Below are 14696 nucleotides of genomic sequence, written 5' to 3'. Positions count from 1 at the left end.
TATTCACAGAATTTCATGTTTATAATTTTAAAGTGACTAGTATTACTAAAGGTTTAATATTAATTTCTATAGCAAAGAGACTGAATCCTATTTGAGGTTTCACATTATTTCTATATACTTGTTCAACTACAGTTTAAAATTAAAAGAATGAATAACTGTGAACATATCAGAAAAGACACATAACTTTGCTTCTGCAGCTTCGTCTACACAATAGCTCTTTTCTTTGATCAATTAATAGTCTTGTCTTACATAGTTTTATTGAGTGTTGGTAATTATTGGCAGCAGAAATCATAATCATGACGATGAAGTTGATAGTAATTAGACTGAACATTTCAAAACCCTCGCGTATAGAATCAATGGATACTTCACAATCGCTGCATTTCCTTATTTTACTTTTTTGCTCCATCTTCAAAATTTGTTTTACATTTTAAGAATGCTGCAATTGTACATATTTAAGACAGTTCATTAAATAAGATTTTTATGGTTGACATTTGTTCATATACTTTACGTTCCATTTTGTCTTGAGAATTATCCAATGGAATGCTATTAAATTGTTAGTTGAATTTTAAGGGTTACCTTTGATAAGAAGACAACTGGAATTTTATTCAGTTGAGACATTTAGATTAAATAAAAGGATATTTCTTAGATTTGGGTTATTTATCTCAAAAATCCAAGTGAAAGCCTGTGGGGTGAGGATAATTTATCTCCTGCTTGCGGAAAATGAACTTTTTATTGTTTTAACCCTTCACGCAAACGTTCATTTTACATTTCTTGTGAGAAATTTCAATTTTACACAGATTTCCACAGCATCTGTTTCTGCACTCAAAAAGAGTCTCTCATTCACACATGAAGCTACAGCTGAAATGTGGCGACGATAGTGCAGTCCGGCCAAGATTATATAGAATATATAACATTTTTTTCATCACATTTATTTTTCTTACTGGAATTACAAATGTTAAACAGTAAGACTTTTCTCTCTGTTAGTGCTCTTACCGTAGAACTAATTGTCGTTCAGTCGCTCAGTGTCACTAATCTAAGAAGTCACTAATCATCATATGATATTCTTCTGTTTTATTATATAATATACAATCCTAATGCTTATATTGGTGGTTATTGAACAAGAACATGTATTCTCACAGCTAGTAAAAAGGACGAGTTATTTCATTGAACTGAATCAATGTAAATGATTTCCTCAAAACTTTCTAACATACTCCCGGACGGAAAATAGTTATGAAAGAGCCTATTAGCTTGAGACCTTTAGCGTTTAATCGCTGGAATGTGGTTAATACACAAGTATCGAAAAACCGAATGTATATATATATATATATATATTGCAAACGCTGGATCCTAAAATTTAATACAAAATTGCAATTATAGTCACAAATTCATATGTCATTGAGTATTTGATTCATATGTCATTGAGTCACAAATTCATATGTCATTGAGTATTTGATTCATATGTCATTGAGTATTTGATTCATATGTCATTGAGTATTTGATTCATATGTCATTGAGTATTTGATTCATATGTCATTGAGTCACAAATTCATATGTCATTGAGTATTTGATTCATATGTCATTGAGTCACAAATTCATATGTCATTGAGTCACAAATTCATATGTCATTGAGTATTTGATTCATATGTCATTGAGTCACAAATTCCTACATGTAAGTCATTGAGTTTTTGAATTATCACTTACAGGCTTGTCATACCAATATATTATTTGCAGAACGACAAATGGTCAACAATTCGATAGATTTGACTCCAAAAATAACGCATATCTATATTTTATATGTTAAATTTTTATATCAAATTTTATCCATCTAGCTTTGTTTTGTAGTAATTGTGCTAACTTATATTCGAGCCGCCGGTCTTTCTTAGAATAGATTTCGCTCAAATTTTAAAATCTAAATATTTTGGTGCAAAGATCATACACCAAATTCACCTGCCTAGCTGAAAGCTTTTTCAGCTGTTGTGTTCACAGACAGACAGACAGACAGACAGACGTAATTCCAAAAAATATGTTTTTCGAACTCAGGGGTATTTGAAACGGGGGAATTTGTCAAAATCTGGAGTAAAATTTTTTTGACACTCACTATTATTTCTTTTTGTATATTTCGGATGTGTGAAAGTAAAAAGTGCTGCGCTTTTATTTTGTTATTGCCATAATTTTTACATTTAAAGATATTAGGGATCTTAACTCTTCAGAATCCAAACATCATTATCTTTTTATCCTTTGAAGTAAAGAGATGCCGACTAAGAAATACCTTTCAAGTTGATTAGTTAGTTTTCAATGTGATAATGCATATAAGCTAACACGCTATTTGCAAATAGTCTGAGATGACTTTAATGACGCAAAACTCTTTCAATATTCTCAACATGGATATCCGTTGAACCTAAAGTCACCAAATTTGACATTTAGTTATTTCTTGCGAGTATGTACTCTCTAAGAAAGAGTTTTTCAGAAGTTTAATTCAAAATAAATTGAAGTTTTAGAGTTTTACTCATTAACTTTGGAACATATTACTCTCTTAACCCTCTTTAAAATTATAAAAATAAACATCTTACTCATAACAGCTTTATTTTCCCTTGCAATTTTTTTCTTTGATTTTAATAATTATTTCAAATTTGTTTATAATTTTTTTAAATGTGCCTTTCTTTTACGTAACTATGGGCACAAAAAAAGAGATCAATTTTGAATAATGAATAAATGTAAATATTTTAATGTTTTCATATGGCAAAACAAAAAAAATAAAAGCTAGAATTTTTTCAGTCTTTTACTAATTACAACTTTAACATATTTCAAAACATCTAATGCTCTTTTTAACATGATAATGTTTTTAGACCGGCATTCTTTCCTTAAATTGCGTGATTTTAAACCATTATCCTCAGGACTGTAGCACTTGAACAAGACAAGAACATGACAGACGAATCAAGAATAAAAACATTATAATGCTACATTATTTCTTTTTGGATTATAGGTTCAAATTCTCTTTCTTTCCTTTTTTTTGTTTTTTGCAATAATACCACATAACATGATTATAAATCCTTATTCTTTCTCTGTACATTCATTCTGAATTTCCTCTTCTGTTTCTACTAGCAGACATAAGCGAAAGCAATCCATTCTGAAGATGAAACTATCGCACCTCTAACAGCACTCAATTATCCCTCTGATGACATACCCCTCTTTTGCTCTGTGTTTATTCATCGTCGCATTTTTCTTGTTTTCGATTTTCCAACATTTCCTTCTCCATCCTTAACAATAGCCCAAGGAGAACGTTGATTACCAGTTCTTCCGTTTCTACCCCTAGACGCGTTTCTAATCCAATAGGCTTATGTATACAGAGTGCAGACGAGTCGGTAATTTGCAGCCACCCTGGGGCTGTGCGTCGAAACACCCTCAGTAGATATCCTCTGCGAAGAGTGCGTAGATTAAGCATACTAGAAATTCTTAGATCACTCTTTGGAACTAAAATACTTACAAAAAGGATCTGCTTGGAGTCTATTGAATATCGCGCATTATTAGATGCTTGTGATAAATGCTTGTTAGGCTGAAAGTGTCGCATTTATGTATCCTAAAGGGTGAAGCTTTGCTCCCAATCTAAACAAATAAAAGAGGTCGGAAACTTTTGAAGAACTATATGTAATGATTTTATTCGTCAGACGTTGCTGATCCGGGGTTGAAATGTTACAGTTATTTGCATTTCAGAGTAATGTGCAAGGGTGTTAACTGGTACATTCATGGAAACGCCGTGTCATGCAAGTTCAGAGGTAGATCTCCAAAGTATGAAGTCATATGTGATGTGGTGCGGAATAGAAGGTTGGATATCCAATCATTCTGAATTTTTATCATTTGGAATGGAAGTTAGAAGTAGAGGAGGTTTCTGAATACATGGATGAATGGAGGTTTTGTGTTCGTTAGTAAGAAATTCAATGAAAAGTTGATGTTGAGTGTTTGTGAATGGCAGGCTTACTTGGATGGGTTAAGAAAATGGAATCGTATGGATTGCCATCATTCCATTGGTATGAGGTGGCGTGGAGAGAAAGAATGGCTATCCAACTCTCCTCAATTTTTATCACTCCACAGCATTAGAAATGAGGCTAGAAGAAGGGAAAGGTTTGGAATTTGTAAATGGTGATGCTCGAGATGTACTTATTCTAGAGAAGCATTCACCGAGTAGTTGGAGTAAATTTGTTGTTAACTATCTATAAGCAATTGCTTGAAATATTTGTGAATTGCAATACAATCTAAATATTAACTTAAAGTATTAATTGTCCTTTCATTGGCATGGAAATGATAACCATGAATTACGAACTTTAATGTTTATAGATGTTGAATGTTGCATTGACCAATTATTTCTAATATTATTTATTGTAATGCAGTTTAAAAAATCAAAATCAAAACGATATTAAATAAGTAAAGTGTATTCTCCGCAATAATGAAGTTATAATAATCTAGATTCAAAATATGGATATCGTTATGAAAATGAAAAGTATGATTTCAGATCTCACTACAGATTCAGAATGAATACGAGGCTGACACTGTAAATCACATTTTTTTTCTATGCAGCGTCTGAATATAAAAGGTGATGAAATTATTTAGGTGTAGTCTTCTGATTTTAATTGGAGATTTACTTGCAGATAATTACAAACAAACAAGTATAACTACAAATAAAATTACCTATTACCCAGTCAATTTATAACTCATATCAAATAAAAACTAATATATTCATGCATATTTATTTTTAATTACTCACTCTATAGAATATATATTTTTTACTTTTAATTGTTTTTTTTATGAATTATAATGCCTTATATATGAAATGCTCCACGGCGACTATTTTAATGTAAAAAAGTATCTGGGTATTGAAACTGTTTTTAAAAAATAATAATAAAATTAATGATAAAATGATTCAATACACTTTTTAATACATTTAATTTTTGATGTGCAAAGTTATTCGTGACTGCTTATATTAAGTACAAAGTTCGTTAATATCAATGCGAATTTTTAAAAAATGATATTAAAGATTACAGTATTGTTACCTGATTATCATTGAAATAGTCCTAATTCCTGAATAGAAAATACTTTGTTTGTTATTTTCTAAGGTCGTATAGAATATATCTGAAAATTTAAGTATTGTTTGCTTGTAATTTGGGAAGAAACAACAAAAATATGATATGAATATGAAACAGCAAGAATTTATTTTCTATTTTAAAAATGAATTTGAAATAGAAATCTGATGAAAAAAACAACAACATGAAAATATTTCAAGAATTTAATAAAAATGTTCTCGGTTTTTATTAAAAACATTTTTTGTTATACCTTGCGTTGCTCAGGGTTAAAATCCTTTCATATATAATATTTTTAGCTTAGAAATTACTTTTGCATAAAATATTATAAGAACAAAACCCTTCTCAAGACATATACATTGAAACAAAAGAGAAATAAAAAAATAGTTGTGTAACAGTTCAAAATCTTTAAACTTCTTGCCAAAGGAGTACATATAAATTTATTCTTTTCAAAATTATGCACGTTAAATTTTCTAAAGCAATTGAAAAAAAAAATTGGAGAAAAATTTATATAAATTGAACTTGATTGATATGAGTTGGAGGGCGAAATCGTTAATTTCAAGATGGCATATATTTTTTCTGGAATAATTTTTTCGAAGTTTTTCTGTAAAAAGAGCAACATATTGGTCAATTTTTCATAGCCTGAAGGTTATCATCAAGCATCTGTTTTATTTGCTTCTGTTTAAGAGATTTAATTATGCTTGATTTTAAACTTTGTATTAAATCATTAATTCGAAACAAATGGAAACCTGATGAAAAGATATATAAAAAAACATTGTGGTGGAATAGTTTCAAATATAACATTAATTTTAATGTATTTAAATTTGAAAATTCATAAAAATGAATGAAATATTATGCAAAAAGGAAATCGATATAATTGAAATGTAAAATTTTAAATTACGAAGATGGTTTAAATACATTTCTTCAAGAAAAATTTTGCCTAAAGATTACGATGAAAAAAAAATGAAATTTTTATTAATCTCGCATTAAGTGAATCTTTGATTAATTTTTAAAATTCGAAAAGTTGACACTATTCTTTAACATAAATAATAAGTTTGCAAAATTTGATTTAACTCAATATACATACATACTATATATAACAGCAAAAGTTTTTAATTATTTAAAAATACCAAGTACATTCTTTAAAAACTATATTAATGTAAAATATTCAGTTAACCTCTTCTTTAGCAGTTTCTTGTAATTCATGCACGAAATATTCTTTTTAGAGTAACTAGATTACATTGCTAAAAATATAATATTTCCATCTTTTATAATACTACATCTCTTTATAGCAGAAAGGTAGAAAATAAAAGAATTTTTAAAGTAAAAGCATTTTCAATTCTTAAAATACTTCATCATTCAATTTCAACAGAAATTAATTTTGAATGTCTTGAGTTTTGGTTATTCGGTAGCTTAAAAAGTGTTCAAGTCATGAATCATCATCTTTTAGTTGATTTTTCAGCTCTTATTTTAAGAATACGAGACAAAGAATAAGAGCTTAAAGTAAATTCTGCTGTTGAGAGAGTGATTTATATGAAAAATGAATTGTGAGAAAATGTTATATTTCATCGCCGCTTTTTTAAAACTCTGTTCATGATAAATATGCAGAGAAAAAAGTTATATCTGAATAAAAGTTCTTTTGATTTAGACAAATAAATGTTTTCAAAATGGATTTTTATTTTTTAACATGATGAGCATGAATGAAAAATTTTTGATCCTGTATTATTTTACATTATTTATGCACAAGTTAAAATAATCTAGGCAATAACTGTAAACATTAATAAGAATATCATATGTTTCAATACATTTGAAAGATTAATCACTACTAAAAATAAAATAGAATGTGTGTGGCTATGTTTATGCGGACATTGGCACTTTATAGGAAAAACCTTTGTATTAAAAGTACCTTACTTCACCTTGGAACAACTTTTAAAAAAATTTTAATTAAAAAAAAATTAAGAAAAATTTTTATGTTACTCCGCGATGACTCCCGCAAATATTACTGCATGAAAATGATTTTTATACCTGTTAGAATGTGAAAAATTATAATTTTAATAATGTTTATTTAATTGCATTTTGTCAGTTTATGGATATTTTTTACATTATTTTCAACAGTAGATTTCATTGTTTAATTGAAATTCAAATCGTTTTCATTGTACAATCAATTATTTAATCACCGCATTTTTTTCCAGTTTGAAAGCAAGGAAGAACGGTTCTGTTTAATACATCTATAATTTACATGAGAAATAATTAAGTGAAGTTCTAATATCATGAAAGTTAGAATATATATGGACAATTATGTTTTAAATAGCACTATTATTGCATGGAACTTAAATTTTCTAAAATACCCTGAATATATGGAAGAATATTAAAATAAAACGACTTTGATATTTTATAATAATATAATTGTTAAAAAAATTTCTTGGGAGTATCATGAACAATAAATTATGCATGAAATGTTAAAATAAAAGTAACCACAGACAATGTTTTTGAGAGTCAGCTGGTTGCTATTAGAAGTTAATATGTAGATAAAGACAGTTCTTTTAAGAATAAAGCTAATAAGAATTTTAAATTTAATATCTTGCAGTAATAGATGTAAGAGAATTTTAAAAAAATTATAAACTCTTGAAAAATTAAAGTTTTTAATTAATTATTTCATGTTGTTAAATATTTAGGAAGCAGATGAATTTAATTGAAATCGTCTCTAATAATAGTATTACCTTTTCTTTAAAAAATACAATAACATTTACTTTTTATATAAAATTAAAGATTATCGAAAGAATAATAATGTTGGAAGTCGAAACAATATAATTTTTAGAAAATGCATGTTTTGTATTAAAGATGATGAAAGAAAATTCAATAATTTTTTTCCGCGCTTTTATTTAAGAGAAAATACCTGAAGAAATGTTCGTATTACTTTAAACAAACAGTGAAAGTTATCATTATCTTCCTTTATAGAACCTTCCTTTTTACCTTCCTTTATATAACATTCCTTTATTCCTCAAAATATAAATAAGTTTAAAGTTATTATTGTTGCATAATCGGCTGTTATCGTTATACTGGTATCTTTTTTTTAAATTTAAAAGCATTAAAAATATTCCAGAAGAAAAAGTTTAATCAATAAAGGTGCTTTACTAATCACCAAGAGCCATCTAGCGGAATTCTTTTCTTTCTGCCATTATGCAGAAAATTACCATAACGAATTAAAAAAATTTTTATAGTCTATCATGTATGATTATAATTCAATTTGCAATCATATCTTTCAAATACAATCAACATGAATGATGATAAATGAATCTATTTTCTTCCTTTAAAATCGGCATAAAGTATACAATTTTAATTATAATAGACCTAAAAACATTCCTCTCTAATTCAAAGGCGAAGTAAAAAGGGGAAAAAACAGATCTGAGAGTATCGCAAAGCATTTGCATTTAAGCAATGAGGATGATGATACTGCTTACAGTAACAAAATACTATTAATTATGGAAGAAATTTCAGTAACGTTCAAATTCATAGACAACCTAAGCCGTGTTTTATTTCTTTTAAGCACATATGTAACCAGTTGGATACTACATGAATCGCCTTTGATTCAAACCTACAAATTTAATAGACATCTAAAAATGTTATGTAAAATGCTTATGCAAAACTTTATCCATCTAATTTATACCGTTTTTGAGCCATTGTGTTGTTCACAAACGGAAGACAGAGGATAAGCAGGTATAATTCCAAAATGTATTTTTCCAGATTTCTAAAACATGGAGATTCGATTTAAATCATAAATTCGGTTTTTTTTTTTTTTTTTGAAAATTACAATGCTTTTTCTTTGCACATGAAAAAAATAAAAGAAAGAGTTATTATAAAAGAAAGAAAGTAGAATGAAATCACAACAATGATTCTTTATATATCCATAGATACATAACATTTCCATTCATACTCGATTAATGTAATTATAAACTCCATGTCATAAACAAAATAAGCTATTTCAGCACATTTCGAAACGGAAAAATGATTTGCCGTACATTAAATGAGAAATGGGAAATTTTTCAGTTTGTTACTTTATTAATCTTTAAAAATTGAAAGAGATATTCAAATTTTATTAATAACGAGACCTTGCTTTTTAAAAATTTTGTTATAAACATCAAGAGGAATACAACAAGAAAACAATAATTTTATATAATGCCCTTTAATGTAATTATCTTCTCTTTAATAAGCTTATATTTCTGGAATAAATTTATATTTGACTTATATTTTCTAGGTTAAAATAATAAAGTAGATTTCTTCTGTAATCTCTCTGTCTTTTGTTCACGCTTTTCATGGTGATTTAAACAGCCAAAACAATTCAACATTTTATAACGAAATGTTTTTCTATTACTCGTCTTTGTAATTAATATTTTGCAGGTATCTTTCCATAAACTATTCCCTACATAATGTTAAAAGTACGTTCTTCAAAATATTTTGCTTCGCAACCTTAATTGTTAAAAATTAACTGTCTTAATTAAATTAACTGAGCTGTTTTTCAAGAATACTAAGAAAAAAATCATTTGCAGCAATTATGAAGATTTCTAATTATTAAAATAGGAACAATAATTTATTTGTTTGTTGAATACTAAACATTTACAACGCAATATCATTGTAAATTATGCAATACGTTTTACAAACACCAGAAAACGAAACTACAAAATTTCTGGCCAGGACTATTTTTCTTGTTAGAAACTTGTATAGATAACGTATTAGAAAAAAAAAAATCATAAATCTCTTATTTAAAATGGCAGGATTATAAATAATAAAGAATGCTTAGCAGTATTAAAACAAAATTAATTATTATTTATAAATCTCATCACATATTCTGATACATAAGTAATGGACATTTGTAGTTAAAATTATTTTTATAAATCCTAGCATAATTTCTTCATACTGATACTCGAATTCGCCACTTTAATTAAAGGGTCATATCTGTAAACAATGCAGGTTGACGAAATTAAGCTTACAATTTTAAAATAAATCTACAAATTAAAATATTTAAATGAAACAAAAGCAAAACTGGATCTACAAATTAAAATATTTAAATGAAACAAAAGCAAAACTGGAGATCGAAATCTAAAATTTGAAGACAACTTCTGTCAAATTGCTACATCGCCAATTCAAAAAAGAAAATTAGGAGGATATTTAATATATCAGTTATATATATAAGTTGGCGATATTGAGTACTTTAATGGAGTGGATGCATAGGTTTCTAGATTTCTATTTTATTTTATTTTATATTTCAAAAACTATGTAGTAGAGCTCATCTAATCGTCTACTTTAATAGATTTACAATCGGCTAACTCTTTTCTTGAATTTTCCTCTACTTTATCTTTCTGACATAATCGTCCAAAGTTGACAGATCTAACTTTTTATATCTATATATCGTACTAAAAGGTTTTGTGACAACATTAATAGGGTTATTAACTATTCTACTCAAATAATTTTCCTTTAAATATAATAAGAGTTGAAATTTTCTGAGTTGGCCACCAATGTTCAGGGATTGCATAATTTTATTAAACAGCATTTTAAATAATAAATCTTTTAAAACTCTTTATGAATGTTTCTCTCAATGGATATTGAATAAATAATGTTTTTTATTCCTTTTCCTCGTTTTAAATTTAAGTTAAAATATTAAACTTAAATTTTTTCTACCATTTTTTTTCATGATGCAAAATGTTTTGAAAAGAACTCAGTACGTAAGGTTTTGTAAAATAAAATATCAGTATTTGATGTCTCTTTATCGGATGTCTACAAATTCTTTTGTAATATTAATTTGAGAAATTTAGAAAAAGTTTTTAATTCGATTTTTTAAAATAATTTCATTTTTAACGCTGTAAATACCAAAATTATGTTTAATTACATACAAATTAATTTTTTTTCAGCAAGTGTTACGGAATTTAATTAATAAATTTTAGTATTTAGAAAATTTAGGAAAATGAATTTAATAATTAGTTCAGAGTTGGAGGTGATTAATATGATTTTATTAATTTCATGGAGAATTTAGAGCAGAAAAGCAATCTGACATGCGAAAAGGAAAGAAAATAATTAGATTAGAGAAATGCATAAAGAAGGAGCCGTAGAAAGAGAAAAATAGATCAGTATAGAAATAGACTGTTTTGAAAAACAGAATGATGAATTTTATATCATGGTAATTCACTACGAAATAAAAGGACTTATGCACTTCAATTCTCTTCCAGAAAAGTAGATTGGCATTTTCTTTTCCTACAGAGTGAATATTGCTCATTCTACTTAGAATGAGAGTTCTTCAACATAATCTTCATTTCAGAAAGTATAAATAGAGGAAAATTATTATATAAATATTTTAATTTCTTTCAGAATGTATCATACTTATTTCTAATTATTATTAACGAATATTAACTTTTTTTGAATCTGATTTATCCATGATTAATTTATTTTAAAATATTTTCTCATTAGAATTTTAGCTTGTGGTGTTGAGCATTATATTTCATTTTTGAGTTTAATTTCAAAATACAAAGAATAGTCCATAGATAAACGATTATTTGAAATGGTCTTGATATCCCTAGTAGCACAAAAATACTGTACAATATTGTATGACATTGATTTAATATTCGCAATATTGCATAATTTTGTTGAATATCATATAATATAGCACAATATGTGCAATATTGGGAACAGACTGTGTAACCTGGGATGTGGTAGTAAGATAGGAATGTTATATGTCGAAGGAAAAAAAAAAGCTTAGAAAATACTTTAGTCCTTTTCTAAGGCATTTAAATGTATGGTAAACTTCCCAAGACCAAATCCAAAACAAGACATCTGGAGAACTGCTTTCTACCAGCAGACATTATGCTAAATTCTAACCCTTTCCATGTATTTTTAGAACAATCGGGGTGGGTGGGGGAAATACAAAACTACCAACCGTCAATGAAAATTCCATTTTCTGTGCAGACATCTTGCAACGTGGACATCATCTAGGCAGAGGGATGGGAAGACTGGGACACCCTTTAATAGGACAAGACGTTTACATTTTATCCACGGAACGATTTGCGAGGCTGCCAGACAAAAATATGATGAAGATATCAGATTTCGATTTGTTCCAGCGGAGCTCTCATTACCATAATTACGCAGATCCGCTGCCGAGGATTCGCATTCGATGTGCCTGTACCTTGTTCCCGTGCACCCCTTGTTAGCGAGGTCGCTTCCTGCTTTGCCTTTGGACTGGCTTCCGAGAGTTAGTTACTCGGATCCATTTTTCATGAGAGGAGAAGATCGGAGTTAGATAGCAAAGTTTTAATCGGCATTGCTTTTGATGGCGGAGGGAGGGTCGTATAGACATGGGAGAAAAGTTGGATTTCAGAAAAGTTTATTTGGAAGTGAAAAGCTAGATTTAAAATAAGAATTCCTGTTGGATAGGATAAATGGTGTTTTGATTTGTAATTGCGAATTCCACACATACTTTGCCATCTGGACCATAGTCATTTGTATGTCACAATTAAACTAACTTAATTAAAACTTAGAAGACGATCAGCTTTTTTATTTGATCTTATGTCATTATGACGATATGTCAGAATGAAACTAAGTAATTCTCAACAAGCCATTTGCCTTTTGTCATTGTTGTTATAATCCGCAATGTTTTGCTAGGAGGATAATAGATTTGAATTGGTTATTTCAGAAATGATGTTTAGAGAACGATCAGCTTTTTTTTGTTTGATCGTATGTCAAAATGACGATATGTCAGCATTAAACTAACTAATTCTTAACAAGCCATTTGCCTTTTGTCGTTGTTATTATAATACGCGATGTTTTGAAAAAAGGAATATAATAGATTTAAATTGGTTATTTCACAAATGATGTTTAGAGAACGATCAGCTGTTTTTTGTTTGATAGTATGTCAAAATGACGATATGTCAGTATTAAACTAACTAATTCTTAACAAGTCATTTTCCTTTTGTCATTGTTACTATCATACGTCGCGTTTTGCAATGAAAATAACAAATTTACATTCCTTCTTTCGGGAATGATGTTTAGAAGACGATCAGCTGTTTTGTTTGATTTTATGTCATCACGGCTATATTTGGCTCTGATGTGCCAATCATTTGTAAAGGTAAAATCTTTAAGTGTTAAAAGATTAATCGCTGGCTATTTTGAATGTTTGAGAAGTTAAATTGCTTTATTTTGTAAAATAGAAATAATAAGAACGTAATAATGAATCAGTAATGATCATTTCTGCTGAGCAGAATAAATAATAAATTGTTTTAAAATTAAAAAAAAATATTTACATAGGGAATTCTGGGTCAGGTACAATTTATGCCAGAGTTTAAAAAAATTTCTTTCATTTGACTTCTCTTCTGTCAGAAATAGATTTAACACCATATTTTATGATTAATTTTTTGTGTAAATTGAAACGGTAAAATATTTGAATGTTAAAATATTAGTTACTGGTTATCTCGGATATTTGAAAAATTGAGTGATTTTGGAAAATGGAAATGATCAGAATGTAATAATAAATCCATTTTGATAATTTCTGCTGATCAGAATAAATAAGAATTGATTTAAAATTTAAAAAAAATGTCTACATAAAAAATCTCGGTCAGGTACTGTCTATGCCAGAGTTTAAAGAATTTTTCTTTCATCTGTCATCTCTTTTCAATCAATATCAGATTTAGCACCATAAATTATCAATAATTTTTTGTGTTGAGTAAAACATTAGGTAAAAATTAAAAGAAGCTGGATCAACACTTTTTTAGAAATTAAAAGTACAGCAATGAAAAATTTTAATAGATTTAAAACAAACATATAAAACCAGTTGTAATTATCGCTCGCAAATATTCCTATTTTATCTGAAGCAAGAGGCCATGAAGAATTTTGAGACTCTGATTTTAATTATTAGGTAGTATTGGGTAAGGTAAGTAAACTAGCAGTCTTGCTTTATGAAATTTCTAACACAGATTCGTTATAATCTTTATTTGTCAATCTCGCATCACTGCATTATAAGTGAATCGAGTTAATGTTTTTTAAATGTAAAAGTAGAAACTCACCCCGTGGATTTTTCGATGAATCAGAAGGACTGTACTTTTCTGAAACGAAAAGTATCTTATAATAACCAGGCAATAAAGAAGCAAATAAAGTGTATATGTAACTATTAATATTATCTATTAAATTCAAAAGATAAAATAGATTCAAATTAAGAAATAAACTTTTTATTTCTCTAATTTTATGAAGTAATTTTATTCTATCAATTAAAATGTGTTCACTGATGAAATACTAATAGTATTTTTACTATTTTATAACACAATTTCTTTGAAATTACTGAATTTGCTTTCATTTTCACTTCCTTTTATTTTGTTAGATATCACATTATTTCATTGCAGTTAGCTCATTCATATAAAATCGCAGATGCTTAACCTTTTTCAATTTCAATGCAAAGTGTTTTCTTTTAATGGAAGATTCAAAAAGTAAAATTATTTGTTTGGGTGAACTATCTAATATTGCTTTCATTTATAAGTTTGCATAATAATTTCTTGCTAAAAAGTTACAAAACAAAAATCAGTATTTAAGTCAACAGCAATGGGAAGGTTTTGAAAATTATAGATCTGACAGTTTAATAGTCTGAAAAAG

At 27.8% G+C, this 14696-nt stretch overlaps 1 protein-coding gene across 6 annotated transcripts in view; it reads right to left on the bottom strand.

The window, feature by feature from the left end:
* LOC129963348 (CUGBP Elav-like family member 4) overlaps nucleotides 1-14696 on the bottom strand; it is a 542668-nt gene that overhangs the window by 257306 nt on the left and 270666 nt on the right. For 4 of the 6 annotated variants that reach the window (XM_056077669.1, XM_056077671.1, XM_056077674.1 and 1 more), the window contains exon 3: nucleotides 14117-14155. The exons of the other annotated variants lie outside the window; for them this stretch is intronic. In XM_056077669.1, coding sequence (XP_055933644.1) covers nucleotides 14117-14155 — 39 coding nt within the window. The remainder of the gene's footprint in view (nucleotides 1-14116; nucleotides 14156-14696) is intronic. 6 annotated transcript variants of the gene reach the window in all.

This window comes from Argiope bruennichi, chromosome 3 (genome assembly GCF_947563725.1).
Source record: "Argiope bruennichi chromosome 3, qqArgBrue1.1, whole genome shotgun sequence".
NCBI lineage: Eukaryota > Metazoa > Arthropoda > Arachnida > Araneae > Araneidae > Argiope > Argiope bruennichi.
This window is presented reverse-complemented; position numbering and strand designations above follow the sequence as displayed.